Source organism: Mycteria americana, chromosome 6 (genome assembly GCF_035582795.1).
Source record: "Mycteria americana isolate JAX WOST 10 ecotype Jacksonville Zoo and Gardens chromosome 6, USCA_MyAme_1.0, whole genome shotgun sequence".
In the NCBI taxonomy this organism is placed as follows: Eukaryota; Metazoa; Chordata; class Aves; order Ciconiiformes; family Ciconiidae; genus Mycteria; species Mycteria americana.
In genome coordinates, this window is record NC_134370.1 from 17756366 (window position 1) to 17773018 (window position 16653).

Sequence of the window (16653 nt, forward strand, 5' to 3'; positions counted from 1 at the left end):
GGGTAGAAATACCAAAAAAAAGAAAAAGCCCCGTGTTTAACTTACACAGACACCTTACACAGTATACTTTTTTTTAGATTTTTCATTGTGTAGTCTTTGTAAATAAAGCAAAAATGTAGTGCCCTCAGAATCAATATGTCAAGTCATCTAGGATGTATTTTAAGATGTTAACACATGTGCCTTGCACTGACTTCACCTGAAAGTGTTTCTGTATGGTTTTCTTTATGACTGAAAGCAGTATTCTGTATGATTGAAAATCATGTCTTTGGTGTTTGAGGTACTAATTTTTCTTAACTTTCAGGGATGCCCCCTCCTTAACTCATGACCTGTGGCAAACCCTAAAAATATTAGAACTGTTGAAAAAAATTAATTGAAATATTTTAAAATGGGAACCAAAATAAAGCAAAGAGTCCCTTCCTTTACTGTGCACTGAATATGGACTTTAGAGGAATTCAAAACTTGTTTGTATGCTTTTCACATCAGAAGCAATTACTTTCAGGAAACTGTTTCACCTTTTCTCTAAAAATGTGGGTTTGATTTGTCGATGACAAAAGCTTGGTAGCTGGAAAGATTCAACAGAAAGGGTTTTGTGGTTTCCATGGATCTTCTGCGTAAATGTTTTTCAATTTTAAATGGCCCTCTGGGTTTGTGACTGAATACTTCTCGTAGACCAAGAAGATTTAATAATCAAAATGATATTATTTTTATTTAGTGTGTGGTTTCTTCATGTCTTAAACAAGACTGTTTGTTCTCTCACTTTGCCTGAGGTTACATCTTGCTCTAGCTGTGTGATTAGATTTTAGATACATGCAGTTGAAAATAAACCCAATTACCTAAATAGATGGAAGGTAGAAGTAAATTGCGATTAGCACATAATTGTAAAACCAGAGATGCAGAAGACTGAAACACTAACTCTGTTTAATTTTGGTGATGTAGCACCTAATCTTTAACAATATTTTAAAGATGGGGGGTTTTATTACCTTACTGGTAAAACCCTCAGAAACAGTAAGACTGCTTTAATACTTTGAAGCCTTAATATTTAAAAGCCAAAACAGCTACCTCCATATATTATCTATACACAGACAGTATAAACACGTCTTGAGTATTGTGGGTGGGTATCATTTAAGAATATGCATAGGATATACTGAACAGACCTAGGGAAAGAGATGAAATTTACCATTGTTCTGTAAACTTCATAACAAAGCACTTTATAAGGACATATGAATATATAAAATATAATCGGTTAAATATTAAAAATATGTATGTTACACGGTGGCCAGAACATGTATAATTTTAAAGTATTTCTGAGAGTACTCTGTATAACCGTAATGACCCAGTCACTGTTATGTGACAGAAACCAGCTGATGCATTCAGCAGCTTTACATACAATTATGTGTGAAGCTGTAATTTTCATCTTCATTGAAGAAAGGCAATTTTTTTTGGCAGAAATGGCAGATTTCGTGGGGCAACATTACATTTCCTAAACACATTATTTTAATGGCCTGTATCAATCAAACAGGCTTTATAAGATGCTTGAAATGTTTCAGGGCCAGCAGAAGAGATAAAAATGCTTTTTAGCTTGTTGGAGCTGTTCTTTCTTTCTAGTGTTTTCTCTCTGTAAGTAGTAATGCCAACATTCATCATTTAAGAATCAGTAAACTAAAGTAAAAATTGTAGTATTAGTTTCATATTTTTTGAAAACAGTGAGTTTAAGATTCCTGTTCGTCTGCTAGTTTTTGAACCATTAAAGTTCACATTTTTCACATTTTGCCTATAATTATCTGTAATGGAAAAATGGAAATTTATACTTATTATGATCTCCTTAAAGAAACAGTTTGCTTAAGTATGTGACCATCGTTGAGACTTTCCTTGTCTAATAACTGGCTAGTCAACCTGAGATGGGTAGAGATCATTAAGCTCCTGTAAGTTTCTCATGACTAGATGGGCAGGTGAATGACAAAGATAAATATCTCAAAATAAGGGAAGGCTGAAATGATAGAGAGATGGCATAACTATGGGAAAGATCTCAAGAGGACCTTGTACCTTTTTAGTCACCAAAGACAATCGTAAGACAAATTCTGTAGGAAATCACATTTCAGTTGTTTCTGTGCCCACATAGAAGTTCAGTAGAGAAAGCTGAGATTCTTTATCACCTGCCCCCTGGAACAGGGCTTAATATTGCATCACAAGATGCAAGGCTTGCAAAAAAATGTGCAAATTAACAATGTAGTTTTTGTGGAAATTCACGTCTCTGAAGTATTTCTTGTATTTTTCTCTTTCTCTGGCACTGTGAGCAAAAATGTTGCCCTTCATATAAGATCACTGATTTATATAAGAGAAAAAGGAAAAGACATGAATTTAGGAGAAGAGAATTAACGTGTCCTCCCTAGAGATATTTGCCAGGAGTTCCTGTATTCTCTTTTTATTGTCTGTTTGCACACATGTGTCCTGAATGCTCAGCTGAGCAAATCTAAGAACAACCCATCTGGGTCTACCAGTAAAGTCCCTGTCTTCATGACATCGATTGCTTGGTCATGAATATCTTCTGAATCATTCTGTGCATGTACAGCAAAAGAACTTAACAGAAAAGAAAACTAAGAGTATTATTCTCTAGAAAATGGACAGTTTCACATATTACCTGTGAAACTCATGCAATTAAAATTATTCAGCTCTAACTTGGCAATATAGATCATAATAAAAAATAAGGTCTCCGAATATGTCTTTTTAATAAACAAACAGATTTCATACCTATAACCAAAAATATATCCAGTAGTGAATAAATAACCTCTGAATAAACTCTCCAAAGGTTCTCCTCCTGTGAAAGTTGAGAATAGTGTATATTCAGGTGATGGGAAAGTTACAAAAAAAGGACTTGACTGGTCTGTTTGAAATTTTAAAAAATTGCTGCAGAAGAAAAAGCATTCTTCTTGACAAAAAAAATGTTGCCTACAAAGCAAGTAAGTGTCAAATTCAACAATGCATAAAACACAGTGGGATTCAGGGCGTTGTGTTGGTGCCTGCCATAATAAAATATGGGATTGACATAAATTCCTTCTAAAAAATATTATTTCAAAATTTAGTCATAAGAGAACATAGTCCAGAACCCCCTGTTAGTGACTTTCCCAGCTGATCCAAATTAAAATATATTTCCTCCTGCTAGTCATTTCATTTGGTTCCTTTGGCAGGCTTAATGAAATATTACATCAAGTAAAACCAAAGAAATCCATATTTTCTATTTAAAATTCAAGGTGATTCTAGTGACAGTCATAAAACATTGATACTAATATAATGTGAATCGAGTATTAAATATGTGACAATATAAGGGTACAGCACTTATTATCACTATCTTTGCATGCTTTACTTTTCATTTCACTTTTTATTATATAAAATGGCATTGTCATATATAGGCTGTTATCAGAATTTCTTGTCTTGATGAGGGTTGATAGGTTAATGGTTCTTTTCTCCCCTTCAAAAGGCAGAAGGACATCTTGATGGTAATTGACTTTCTAAAGGTGTACTGCAATGCTCAGTGAAGCAGTTGTGTTTGATTCAGTAGGCTGGAACTGCAAAATAATTTCAGCTAACAGCTCTATGCCAGAGCAGTCAAATGCCTGGAAAAATGAGGTAGCAATGAATTGCTCAGAACAAGAGTATCAGCCATTTTACTACTAGAAATTAACTGTGGAAACAGAATTGAAAGGCCTGTTGTGTTCCCTAGGGATAAAATGATTGTGCAGATAGAAAATACCCAAAGCATGAGTATTATTTCTCCTCCTATTACTTCTATCCAAGCAGTAACAAAAACAGTTTTCTCTCTCTGAGATCCATGCTCTTTTTAAACTTTTTAAAATATAGATTCTTTAATAAGTGCTAATAAATATATTTAATATTTTACTTACTACTTTCCTTCAGAAGTACGTTCAGCATAAGTACCTCCTTACCCTGACTTAAGTTATCTATTCATTAAGGCTGAGCAGGAGTAGAAGTCAACAGAGCTAAACTGCAGCATGGAATGCACTGTAAGAATCATCTCTCTCTCTTTGATTTCCAAGAGCCCCCAAGGCATTGTCCAATAAAATAGAGAGAAAAAAAAAAAAAAAAAAGGCAAGGTCTCTCTTGCTTCTCAGATACAATGGCTCTTCAATTGGTCTAGCTCACCAAGAGACAATACAGTTATCTCTGTGTAAATGAAACTCCCTTCTCTTTCTTCTGAATTTTCTCTAAACATTTTTTTTTAGTTCTTGAATTCTTTTTTTTATTTTTTTGCTGTATGCATTTTTGTTTCTCTGTCCTCTCTGCTGGTTCAGACTGTCTTACAGGGTCATGGTAAAGCAAACTGCAATTGTACTGCCGGTCTGTAAATTCCTTTTCATCTACAAAATACTGAAGTAGACATAATGGCTATAGTAGCCATGAAGGGTATTAACCAAGGAAGTTGAATAGAATAGCTTCAGCACATCCTCTTGGCTTCCTCCACCAGCAGGGCCTAAACTCTCACACTACCTAAATGGCAGTGCATGAGACATCATCTGAACAGACGGAAAGGAAGAGAAACTCAGTACGAATATCTAGTGCAATGGGCTCGCTTGGGAGAGGCAAGTGTTTTTGAAGCCATTTGATAGGTGAAGTTTCATATCTTCTGACACTGACTACCATTCTCCCACTTTATTGCCCAGGTTCCCATATTATGAGTCTCTAAGGGCAGATCCAGCAAAGTATTTGAACTCCTACATCATGGCCAATTTTAAGAAAAAATTAGAGCCTAGTTTTGTCAAATGGAGGCCTGCATATCTTAAGCTGAGCAAACAAATCTGCAGAGACTTTTCTTGATGGTTTTGTCGTTCATATCTCTGTGTTTTAGTCTCTTCCTCTAAATAGAGAAGATTATACATATTCTCACAAGGACATTATGAAGATTAATTAATTAATGTTTGAAAAGCTCTTAATTTGCAATAAGATCTAGAAAGAAGGGATATATATAAAAATGAATAAGTACTTGTCCAGTGATCTTTGTTCCATGCTGAATAAGCGAAATGCCTTATGGAAAAAAAATGGACTGTGAACAGGCAGTTAAAAAGAATAACAATATTGCCACATAAAGGTGCTAAATAGAGTTTTCACACAACTCTTAATTCTGCTATTATTTACCTTTTAGAGTTTGACTTGCAATATTAAAGTTTATTTTAGCATTATTAGGGTTTTTTTGGTTTTTTTTTTTTAGTGTATTCTCCATGTTTATATTCTGCTTTGCAGGCAGGAAAAAAGCACTTAAGAAATATAGGCTATTTCTCTTCAGCAAGGCCATGAAGCAAAACTAACATGGTATTTGTAAGTATGTTCATAAGTCAAGACTATCTGGGAATAGGATTCAAAATGACAAATTTTTTTTCTGAAATGAAAAGTACATTTTCAAAATCCCCTCATTTCTACAAAGTCGTCTTTTTATTTTATCAAAATTCCCAGGAAAAAGGACCATGAGATGATGTGATGCATGAAAAATTCAGGAAGAATAATTTGAAAATCAGGCTTATAAATTCAGCTTTCTACAGAGCAGCTACTTATCTGCCTGCCTGCCTGGCGGGTGCTTGAACTGTGGCATCTGGTTAGCTCAGAAGTTAATGACCATTTTCTATATGGATTATTTTCACAAAGATGTTAAAATTAAATCCCAGCTCAAGGAAAAATAAAAGGGAAAGTCATCTTGCCGTGACTCCTCTTTTATTTTCATGTTTATTTTGCAAGTGGCTAATAGATTGACATCTCCTCCTATATGAACTGTGCCCTAGAAGTAATGCTAAATAGATTAATCTTTTTTTTGTACTGAGGAAAAGGAAAGAAATCAATGTTTCACTGGTATCTTTATATATCTAACATGTACCTTTCTAGATTTATGCATGCAGAGAGGAATACTTTTAAATATAAATACATTTTAATCAAGTAATGTCTGCAATAAAGACTATTTGAAGCTTTTAAATCGCTTCCTGATACATCGCCATTCTGCCAACCTCTGCACAAAAAAATCTTAAACTCAGTCTTGCATTACACCCACAAAGCCAAGATCTGGTCCTTTTTGGAGGAATTCATTCCAGAGCAAGGTTCTTAATCTGGAAACAATTTTGGGCTAGAGAATAGCCAAACACTCAAGCAAGAAATTCATCACTGGGTAGAACTCTTCTTTTACTTGCTGACTTACTGAGTAATATTTGTGGAAATAAACTTAGAAGAATGTACTGTATGTTAAGTTAACAGAATGGATGCTGCCTGCAGGCTATTGCAGTCATTCTTGCTGACATTATCCTGTTTCTATCAGATTGGCTATGTAGCTCCCAGTATTTTGTGGTAGGGTTTGCCTTACAACAGGAGTTCTTGCTGAAAGGAAGCTGGAAAACAGTAAGCCATGATGTCAACAGAGGGACATCACCTCGAGCAGTGTCTGCTGCTCTGTTGGGGTTTTTTGTGTTTATGTCAGTGCATGTAATAAAAAATATTGTACTTACTGGTCTCAGGCAGCTGCAGCAGGAACTTAGGGGTTCCCTCTCATGTTCAATGAGTATGATTCCTCCCCCCACAAATTACTGCACATCATCTGAGCGTGTGTGCATAGCCTGGTTTTCAGGCTGTAGTTGTTGCCTACACTGCAGCTAAGAGGTGCGAGAGCAGCATGCTGAGGCCTACCAGGCTAGCTTTAATCTAATTAGCTTGGATAACAATATTAGTGAAAATGTGATAGAATGAGCTTCAGTAAATAAATGTATGCTGATGTGAAAGCCTGCTAGGAATCATCAGGACATTCCTGGGTGGCCAGCAACAACAACGTACAAATTTTAAAAACTCTTCCCAAGGGCTACTGAAGCAACAGCTTGGCAATTGCTTCAAAGCCCCAAATCATCCCACAGATAGTTTACAGTTTTCCCTGTAAAACAATTTTAAAATATTATATAAATTAACTGCTTGTCAAGATCAAATTTTAGCTGAAAAAAAGTTCTAATTTCCTCCCTGTGGTTTCCCAGCCTTTAAAGATTTGCATGCACGGCTATCCTGACTACAGCCAAACCCTCTGTGTTAGCCGGCTCCATCATAACAGCCGCATCTGTCAGAGCAGGGTTCTTCTGTCGTCTTACTGCTGCCTACAGAGTTTCATTACTGGTAGCCTGAGTATCACTGTTTGCATTCCTGAATGGTAGAAGAGTAACACGAGTAGATGAAATTGGCTCTGGGTCCTGAGTTACTGCATGTTCTTTTGTGAAGAGGAGACAGCCCACTGGCTTAATGAGAAAAATTAGAAAATTAACTCAGAAGTAGGTAAGTAATTGGAAGACAAAAGCTGGTTACTGAGCCAAAGGATATAGACCTTTAAAGCTTTAAAACCAAAAGATAGTCATGAGAGGAAGTAGTAAATGTAAGTTAGACAAACAGTGTAGGAAAAACATTGATCATTGTTTTCAAAATAATAAAATATACTCGGGGGGGGGGGGGGAAGATGGTTGAAAAGCATGTACTTGCTCAATCTATGAGGTTCATCCTTCTGGTACTGCTTTATCATATTATTCTGTGAATGAGCATTACTGGACAGGAGCATCGCCTCTTACTTTTGCTCTTGTACGGCTGAAAGACAACCAAAGTTGGCTGCAGCAGCAAAAGCAGCAGAACCCAGCGTCTCTCCAGTTATAACCCTTACACTTGAACCACTTTAACTGGTCTGGAAAATCTGCTCTGTGTACATGCACAGGCAGTGCTATACAAAATACCAGCGGATGTTAGTATTAGGGCTGCACAGGGAATAGTGCACACGGGCTCCTCCTCCACAAGTCAGGCTTTGTAGGGAGTAACAGGCAGACAGCCATTGGCAAGGCTTAGTGAATACTGGGAGGGAACCACCCTAACCAGGGCATCCTTCAGGTAAGATTATATTCTACTTGCTCCTGCTTGAACTCACAGAGAGTCAATCGTGTTTCTTGGGCTTGGAGACAAACTCCTGGATGCCATGATTTGCCCAGTCCCTTCATTTACAGTCAATAGTGAGGTGCCTTGTGTTTAAACATAGGATAGGAATTAAGAAGTCTGGTTCTGAAACAGATTTTCTGTGTGACCTTGAACACTTAATCTCTCCTTGCTTGTTTTCTCATCTGTACAACAGGGATAATATTTATCGACTACGCAGGGGGCTGTAAGGCTAAATTAATTAATGTTATAAAGCACTTTGATCCTCTTAGATAAAAGGTTTTCAAGAAATATGAAGCATAGCTATTTATTATCTGCATTTTCTTCACTTTTTATTCATGCCCTATCAATCCTACTTCAGCTTTTTCTTCAAAATTATTTGTCCTAATCATCTAATCTGGGAGAAAAAGAAGAAATTGATAAAAGCTAATGATTGCATAGAAACTAATGTTTGGAAAGACTGGTCTAAATTTCTTAATTTTAAGTGTACTTCCTCACAACTAACACGTATATGGATCTTCTTGAGCAGTGTTTCTTCTCTTTGGTGACTTTCCAGTGTGTTTTTTTTCTTCTTTATATACTGTTTAAGGTATCCATGAGCTCAGAGAAATGGGCAAGAGTATGCACTCCTGCTCTTACAATTTAACTTCTACTTCTTTTATTATATTTTCTGTTCGTTCTATTTTAATCCCATTCCTCTCTTTCTGACTTTTCTTCTATTTGGCAGACTTTTTTTCCCTTCACCCTTCAAGAATCCCGAATCCACCAATGAAGAATCATTTGTATACACTGTCATTTCTATTTGCCCTTTTTTTTTTATTTTTCCCAATGAGACAGGGCAGGCAGTGTTCTGTGCTGGATATCAGTACAGTGCACCTCAGGTACACTGAAACCATTTCACTTTACCTTATGTCATTTCTAGAATGTATTTTCTTTCTCTTAGCAATGAGCCAGGACAGCAATTTTGCTATATCTGTAGCTAAGTGCTTCCAGAACATCTGATGCTACTGTTGTAGTGTTCAGCAGCCTGCTGAAAGTGTGAGATGTGAAGTAGATTATCTAACACCCAAATACTGGCTTGTCTGAGACATTAGATAAGGATATGATTTAAATGTATGTATCCAATCTGTAAAAAGTGGCAGCACTGCAAAAAATGAAATTATAGGTTGCATTGTAGGTAAATTCTATGGTGTAATCACTTCAGATGAGTTTGAAGTGCAGTTTCCTATACTTGCTTCTGTATTCCTATTTTCCTGCACCTTACTACTTCTTAGATAAATTGGGATTAACTTTTCTATGCCTCATTGCTTACCCTAGTCATTTCCTGAATTTCAAAAACGTCATTGAACATGTCTTTGTTAAAAATAATAATAAGCTATTAAACTAGCTTATTCAGCATGCTCGAGTCAAAAGATATGTACAACCATTAAACTGCAGTGAATGAATGGATTTTGTAAGGAGGCAGCTTGTTCATTGGAATTTGTTGAGCTCTACAGAATAAGCCAAGTTTGAAGAAAAAATATATACTTAATGACTTTGAAGTTATAAAATCTGAAGGGCTTTTTGATGAATGTGGAAGATTATTTTCTCTGCTCTGTTTACAGCTTAGACCATTAGGACAAAGATTGACTGTAAATGTTAACATGAAATTTTCTGAGGTCTGGCCTCTAATTCTGCTTCAGAAGGAGGTGAGGAAAAGAGGTTAAGAAATTCTAACACTAATTCTGGGTTTGATTTAAATGCTGATTTATTTAATCTTAGTATAACTCTCTTTCTGTAAAAATCCTGCCTGGCAATGACTGTGAAATTTCCCAGTATTTATAACACATCATAGAAAACTAGTGGCCAGATTCTGGTCAGAATGTGTCCCACACGTTATCAGGTTCCTCTTAGTCCTGATGGACAACATAATAGCAGTGATTGGGAAGTGTCTGTATCCCTGCATACTGTTATCCCGCACCAGAGGAGTGGCTTGAAAAGAAACTAATTTTGTCTACTGACAGAAGAGCATTGGTTAAACCAGGAAATGAGTCGGGATGTTCAGAGAACCAGCTGAGCTTCTAGGTGCGGTGGAACATTTTCCCTTTTGTCACTGTGCAGTATTCCTTCCAGCTGTAGCCTCACATACGCCAGGGCCTCTGCTCTCCACCTCAGAGACCGCAGCGGTGGAAGTGCTGTGCTCCATGCATAATTTTGTGTTTTGCTTATATAAATGGAAAATGTGATGATGGTTTATTTTGCTGAATCTGGACATAGGCATGCAGGATGCCAACTTCAGTGAGACATCCCCTAGGACTTTATGTAGCCTAATGATCATACATTGGAAAAACTGCTGCTTCCAAGTAATTCAATGGCATTTAACTGGTTAAAGGGCTGTGAAACTATGTGCTTTCAGTCTTAGAATACAAGTCTTTATAGAAAGATTAACACTTAGGTTAACACTCTTTTTGGATATTTATGAGATCTTGCTGAAGTCTTAGAGGCCCTCACATTTTAATGCATTTGCAAGGCTAGGTATTGAATGAGTGGAAAAGTGTGGTATATGCAAAGGGATATTTAATCCTCCTGATTTCTCTAGATTGCTCCTCTGTGCAGAAAAAAAACCATTTTGCCAAGTGGACTGCTCCTTTCCTCTTTGCCTAACTGAACTTCATTTCTTTTGTCATCCAGGAGTTAGGAAAATGTTTCTGCGATTTCACTGAATTTCCCTGGGAACATTTTCAGGTTCAAGTGAATACAGTTGCTTTGTCTGAATATTTTTAATTTATAATGCTTATATATTTAATAACTATTAAATATAAATATCTAGGTGAGTGGAATAACTTTATTTGGGATGTAGGTTCTTTCATTAGACAAGGTTTTGTTCTTCATATGACTGCAATAGTAACTATATTTACTAAAGACTTAAGTCAAGAGATTGTTAAAAGTGAGTCCATGTAAATATTAAATATTAAACTTTCCGCTGTTTGCTTCATAAAGTATGGTGTTTATTGTGACAATACTTCATTCTTTGCTTTTCTGGTTTTAGGGACATGTTTAATGTTTCAGCAATATTGTATACTCAAAATACTTCAAGAAGGTACAATTATTTAAAAAGCAGTATTTGACTACAAGTCAGGCAAATTAAAATATCAGTTATTATCTCTCAACAGATTTTACCTGATTAGTGGTGGAGTTCCTTTCATTATATGTGGGATTACAGCAGCAACAAATATCAATAATTATGGGATTGAAGGCAATGCACCATAGTAAGTATAAACTATTATCATAAAACTTTTAAAGAAAATATATTCTTTTTCTTACACCGATAAACGTAACTGACTTAATAAAGGGTAGAGACATGCCATTTGGGATGACATTTCTTATGAAATTTTATTAAATAATAGCTATGAAAGAGCAATGTCTTAATCTGGGGCTTGCTGCTTCACCTCTACCAATTTAACTCCGTTACTGTCAATAGAATCACTTTTCATTTACAGAATTACTCTTCATTTACATCTGAATAAGTGAAAGGATATTAAAAATACCTAATGGATAGCATATTTAATGGAGATACTAATTAATTAAATACTTTCAATTCATTATCTACCTTGAATTGATATCCTTCAGGTGACTTAGTTAAAGTAATTCACAAATAATTACCTGGAAAAAGGACAAGTAGAAATTCCTCCCCCACCTCCTCCACCCCATCCCTCCCTTAAAAACCAATTATTTTGGCTTTTCACCACCTGGAAATGTTGCAGTCACAATGTCTTGCAATCCTGACATAGCTCCCTAGTGTGCTAGTGTGTTAGTGTTCAGTATACCTCCACAAGCTGTCCAGGCACCACCTTGTTATTAATTCTTGGCATGAAACATGAGATATCAATAAAGTACAATAAGTCTTTCCATAAAAGTGTAGCAGAAAGTGAATCAGACTGCAAAGTTAAATACATTCTGTGTAAAAGATCAGCATGGCAACAACTGGCACACTAATGGATATATTAGTACTCTGCCAGCACTAGTACTCTGGAGGACATCACTCTTAGTTACTGCTTTGAGCATCTATTGTAATGCATTTGAAACTACTTATGTTCTGGGTAAGAAAAGTGGAAACAAAGGATAATGGTTTGTAAGTGAGCATTTGGCTCCTTAAAGGCATTTTTATAGGTAATTGAAATTTAAATTCTGGTAATAAATTAGTACATACCATGGCTAACTGTTTGCTCTGCCTAGGGCCCAACTCATATTCATATATTTATTCAAACTTATTCAATTAGACAATCACTTATAATCAACAGTATATTAAAAGACTCAATTATTTACGCTCATAAATGTGAGACATTTTTCATTTTGGCACAGTTACAGAGGTTATACTTTAATCATGTTAATCATAGCCACTCAATACCTGGTACCACAGCCTGTACAGAAAACAAGGCACAGGTGAGGGATGGTTATAAGACTGAGTAAAAAGACAGCTCAACAACAGTGTAGCGAGTTATATGCCTTATTCATTTTTAATAGTATTAGTACAGTAAATGTAGATGCACAAACTTGAACTTTATTTTTACAGAACTGATTTTTTAAGTGATCCACACTGAGATTCCACTTGAAATAAGAGCATCCCAAGAGACTGATCCACTGGGGAGCATTCCATTCTCCAGTTTGCATCAAATATGTAGCATTCAAATGTACTTCAAGTATTCCTGTAGCTTTGTGCTCTCTGCTTATCCAATTAAATATAGGTGGTAACTTACCTATCTTTTCACAGATACCTTTCAGGGAAACTTTTCATGTGCATGTCTGAGAGCAAAGTATATACTCCTTGGAGTGTTTCTAAGTTCATTAATAAATGTGTGTAAGTTTTTGTTCAAGGTTCCAATTTTAAAAATTTAAAGTAGTTATGCTGCAGTTTCTTGTGATAAATACCCAGGGGGACTGCCTTTTTTTAGCTGAGAGGTTCTCAGCCTGGGAGAAAAATTCATTCTGCCCTTTTTATAGTAAGTGGTAGATGATTCCTGGCTTGACAATAATGTGATATCAGAAGGTTTCTCGCTGTATTGGAGGGATTACAACCAATCACACACGCCTAAATGAGTATGAAGTGTCACATACTGTCACTTTTAGAGCTGGAATGGATCATGACAGATCACCTGGTCTGTCTTTCTGGCCCAGTGGGAAATTTGCTATATCCAAACCATTCCTGACAGTTATTTATCTGAGGTGCTTTAAATTCTCCAATAATGGATACATCACACTTTATTCCAACAGCTTATTATCCTCGTTATCCTAACAGCTAGGAAACTTTTTGAAAATCTAGTTTAAATGTTTCTTGCTGCAGTTTAAGCCCATTACTTCTTGTCCTAGTCCAGCAGATAAGGGAAGTAACTTATTCCTCTTTCCAGAAATCCATGCAATACTTACAATATAAGAACCTAATAACAGCTATTCTAGCTTATACCACCAGCTCAGTAGCCTGTCTGTAGCCATGGCTAAAAGCAGATCATAAAGAAGAGTGAAAACTAGGCAGATATTTATTCTCCCCCGACCCAAGTTCTCCCAGTTTCCATCTGGGATTTCATTAGCCAGAAGTGTTTTCTTCTCCCATGTTTATTTGATTAGATCATTCATCCTCAGGACAGTCCTGTTAGACTGCTACTAAATTATGCGGCTGACTGAGGCTTATTCAGCTCATACTGGCCTGTGAACTACTTTAAGCTGCTCTAAAATGGTTATGGTTATATTATGTAAAGCCTAGCAAATAATGATCCATGCTACAATAATATTATGCTACCAGCGTATCACAAAGAGACAATCAATTTCCTTAAATTTTCTGAGGACTTTCAAATTTATGTAAATTAACTCCCAGGAATTTCAGAAACAGTGGAGAATTCAGAAATGGCATATATCTTTTGGGTCCGCTCACTGCAGAAAGCGGTGACCAACTGGAAGTCTTTTTTCAGCCTCTCTTTTACTCAGGCTGTTCTCTACTTTGGCAACAAGAAAATTCTGTAAGAATAATCTTCAGGCTATCAATGTTCATTGATACAAACCATTGAAATCTGTACATTTCTATTGCTCACACAGATTGTATAAACTATGCTTCATTTGCTTTTTAATCAAAGTATTAGTGCTGACATTTTTAGTAGTAGAAAAAAGGGTTGACATAAATGGTCTTATACTTCACTGCAATTCTAGATTCTAAACTGACCTACATTTCTTGGAAATTTTCAGCTTTAATATCCTGTAAATTATACTAGACATTTTATTCTATTAAAAAATATGAAAGTGATGCCTCAGCTTAATTTATATTAAAGACACACTCTCTTTCTCCACAATGAACATATCTGAACTTCTGAGACACTGTTGGGTCATACCGTTGGGTTAGTCAGAAAGCCTAGTTACACATCAGTCAGTTGTCCGTCACATCTAATGTGGGCTATAAAATGTTCTTGACTCTCTTTTTTTTGCTGTTTTCAGTTGCTGGATGGCATGGGAGCCTAGTCTCGGTGCTTTTTATGGGCCAGTAGCATTCATTGTGCTAGTCACCTGTGTTTACTTTCTCTGCACATACGTGCAACTGAAGCGCCATCCCGAACGCAAGTATGAGTTAAAGGAAAAGACAGAAGATCCGCAGAGAATGTCAAGTACTGAGGTGGGCCGTGGTCATATTACAGACTCTGTGTCCATTCCCCAGGCAACCTGCTCCATGATTTCTTCTTCCTTATTGGAAAATGAGCATTCATTTAAGGCTCAGCTTCGAGCCGCAGCATTCACTTTGTTCCTGTTTACTGCCACTTGGACCTTTGGAGCACTTGCAGTATCTCAAGGTCATTTCTTGGATATGATATTTAGCTGTCTTTATGGAGCCTTCTGTGTGACCTTGGGGCTTTTCATCCTGATCCATCACTGTGCAAAGCGAGATGACGTGTGGCATTGCTGGTGGTCCTGTTGCCCATCTAGAAGAAACACCTATTCTGTCCAAGTTAATGTGCGCCCAAAGGTTAACGTCAATGGTGACACTCAAGTTCATGCACCTTGTCTTCAGGAATCACCATGTCCCAACAAAACAGCTGTGTTTAATCATCCAGCGGCTAGCCACTGCAAACTTACTAACCTACAAGCGGTTCAAAATCATGTCAACTGCCTTTCGCCTGTGACACCGTGTTGTGCAAAAATGCACTGTGATCAGCTACTTGACGATGAAGCTCACATTCATGTCCACAACGAGGGAACCTTCAGACCCAATATGCACATTCATAGATGTCTGAAAGGCAGAACTAAGCCACGTTATTTCAGTCGGCATAGGTCTGCAGGTGAAAGAGAATACGCCTATCACATTCCTTCAAGTATCGATGGCAGCATCCACAGCTCACATACAGACAGTCCCCACAGTACGCATGATAGCCAGTCAGGTCACAGACGGGCCTGCTGCTCAAAAAGTGATCCATATCCTACTGTCAACCAGCCCGAAAGTAGTGATGCAAGTACTGTAATATATAGTTGTGCTAAAATGCCAGAAAGTGACACTGTGCACCATCCAGCTCATTTTGAAATGCACCCACGGACACAGTCATTGCCGTTTAATACGACGAATCACAACGGCATTCTCAAGGGAAACGTGCATGAAGCCATGATATACAGCTCAGATAGTACAGGAAATATCAAAACTGGCCCTTGGAAAAATGAAACTACTGTGTAGTTCATGGGCCATCATAATGTGTTTTCTCCCCCTAAACCATCGTTATCTTTGGTTTTATTCCAAACTAAATAAGATTACATATTTGTGTAGCTCATCGGTAAATTGTACAGCTTTTCCATCTTTATTTCCATGTTCTTAGTAAAAGTCTAAAAGAGAGAGATAGTGACAGTTTTAAAGTGAAGTTATTTTTAAAAGAAAGTTATACAATTATTCTGAAAGAGAATTAGAAAATGAAGTCTAGACAATTGAATATGAGAGGCAATATCCTTTTGTTACACAGAACAACATTTCTTTAGAAATACATCATTTTCATTCATTGTTTTCACTTTTGTTCTGTAGTAACTTCAGACACTTTTTATAAACATATCAGCATCTTAAACTTTTACTTATTTATTTTTGTAGCAAAATATTATTACTATGCCATGGATTTTAATCAGAAGTGACTATGGTAGAAATGATAAGCAGGATTTTATAAAATTACAGCTTTTTAGATCTACAAAAGTGATACTGCCTCTAAAGATCTTCTGTAGCATATGGCCTGTAAAGTCGTGTAATGTACAGTCTCTGTTCTGTCCTTTTTCTTGTTGGAGAGAAGTGCTAGGTAATGTCTCTGTACATCTATGGTGCTGTATTGGTTGTATTTTGCATGACATATGTCAGGATATACCATTTGCTGTTTTCTAGTGTTACATGTGTTAAAAAAAAGAACAAAAAAAAGTGTTGTACAAGGCTGTGAAAAACCCTATTGATATTAATCTAGAGCATTATAAATCTACAGAAAAAAAATCACTCTGCACTAGTTTAAGTGGCACAATCCTTTGTATAAGGTTATATGATAGCTTTGATAAGGGTCCACTCTAATGTCTTTACAGAGCATGCACTACTCATTGTATGTGACACTGTGCGGTGTAATAGCAATTGTCTCAACAAGTTTTACACTTCTTTGTAAAGTATGCCTTTTCAACAAATCTGTAAGCTGTTTCACGACAACCTTTCACATCTGTTAAGGTAGAGCAGTTTTATCATTAACT

The 16653-nt window shown here is 36.5% G+C and overlaps 1 protein-coding gene across 1 annotated transcript in view; it reads left to right on the forward strand.

Moving 5' to 3' along the window:
* The window catches only part of LOC142410907 (adhesion G protein-coupled receptor A3-like), a 294504-nt gene extending 278882 nt beyond the window's left edge, over nucleotides 1-15622 (forward strand). The window contains exons 18-19 of the mRNA XM_075504087.1: nucleotides 11094-11189; nucleotides 14401-15622. Of these exons, the coding sequence (XP_075360202.1) occupies nucleotides 11094-11189; nucleotides 14401-15622 (1318 nt within the window). The remainder of the gene's footprint in view (nucleotides 1-11093; nucleotides 11190-14400) is intronic.
* Nucleotides 15623-16653: the final 1031 nt, after the last annotated feature.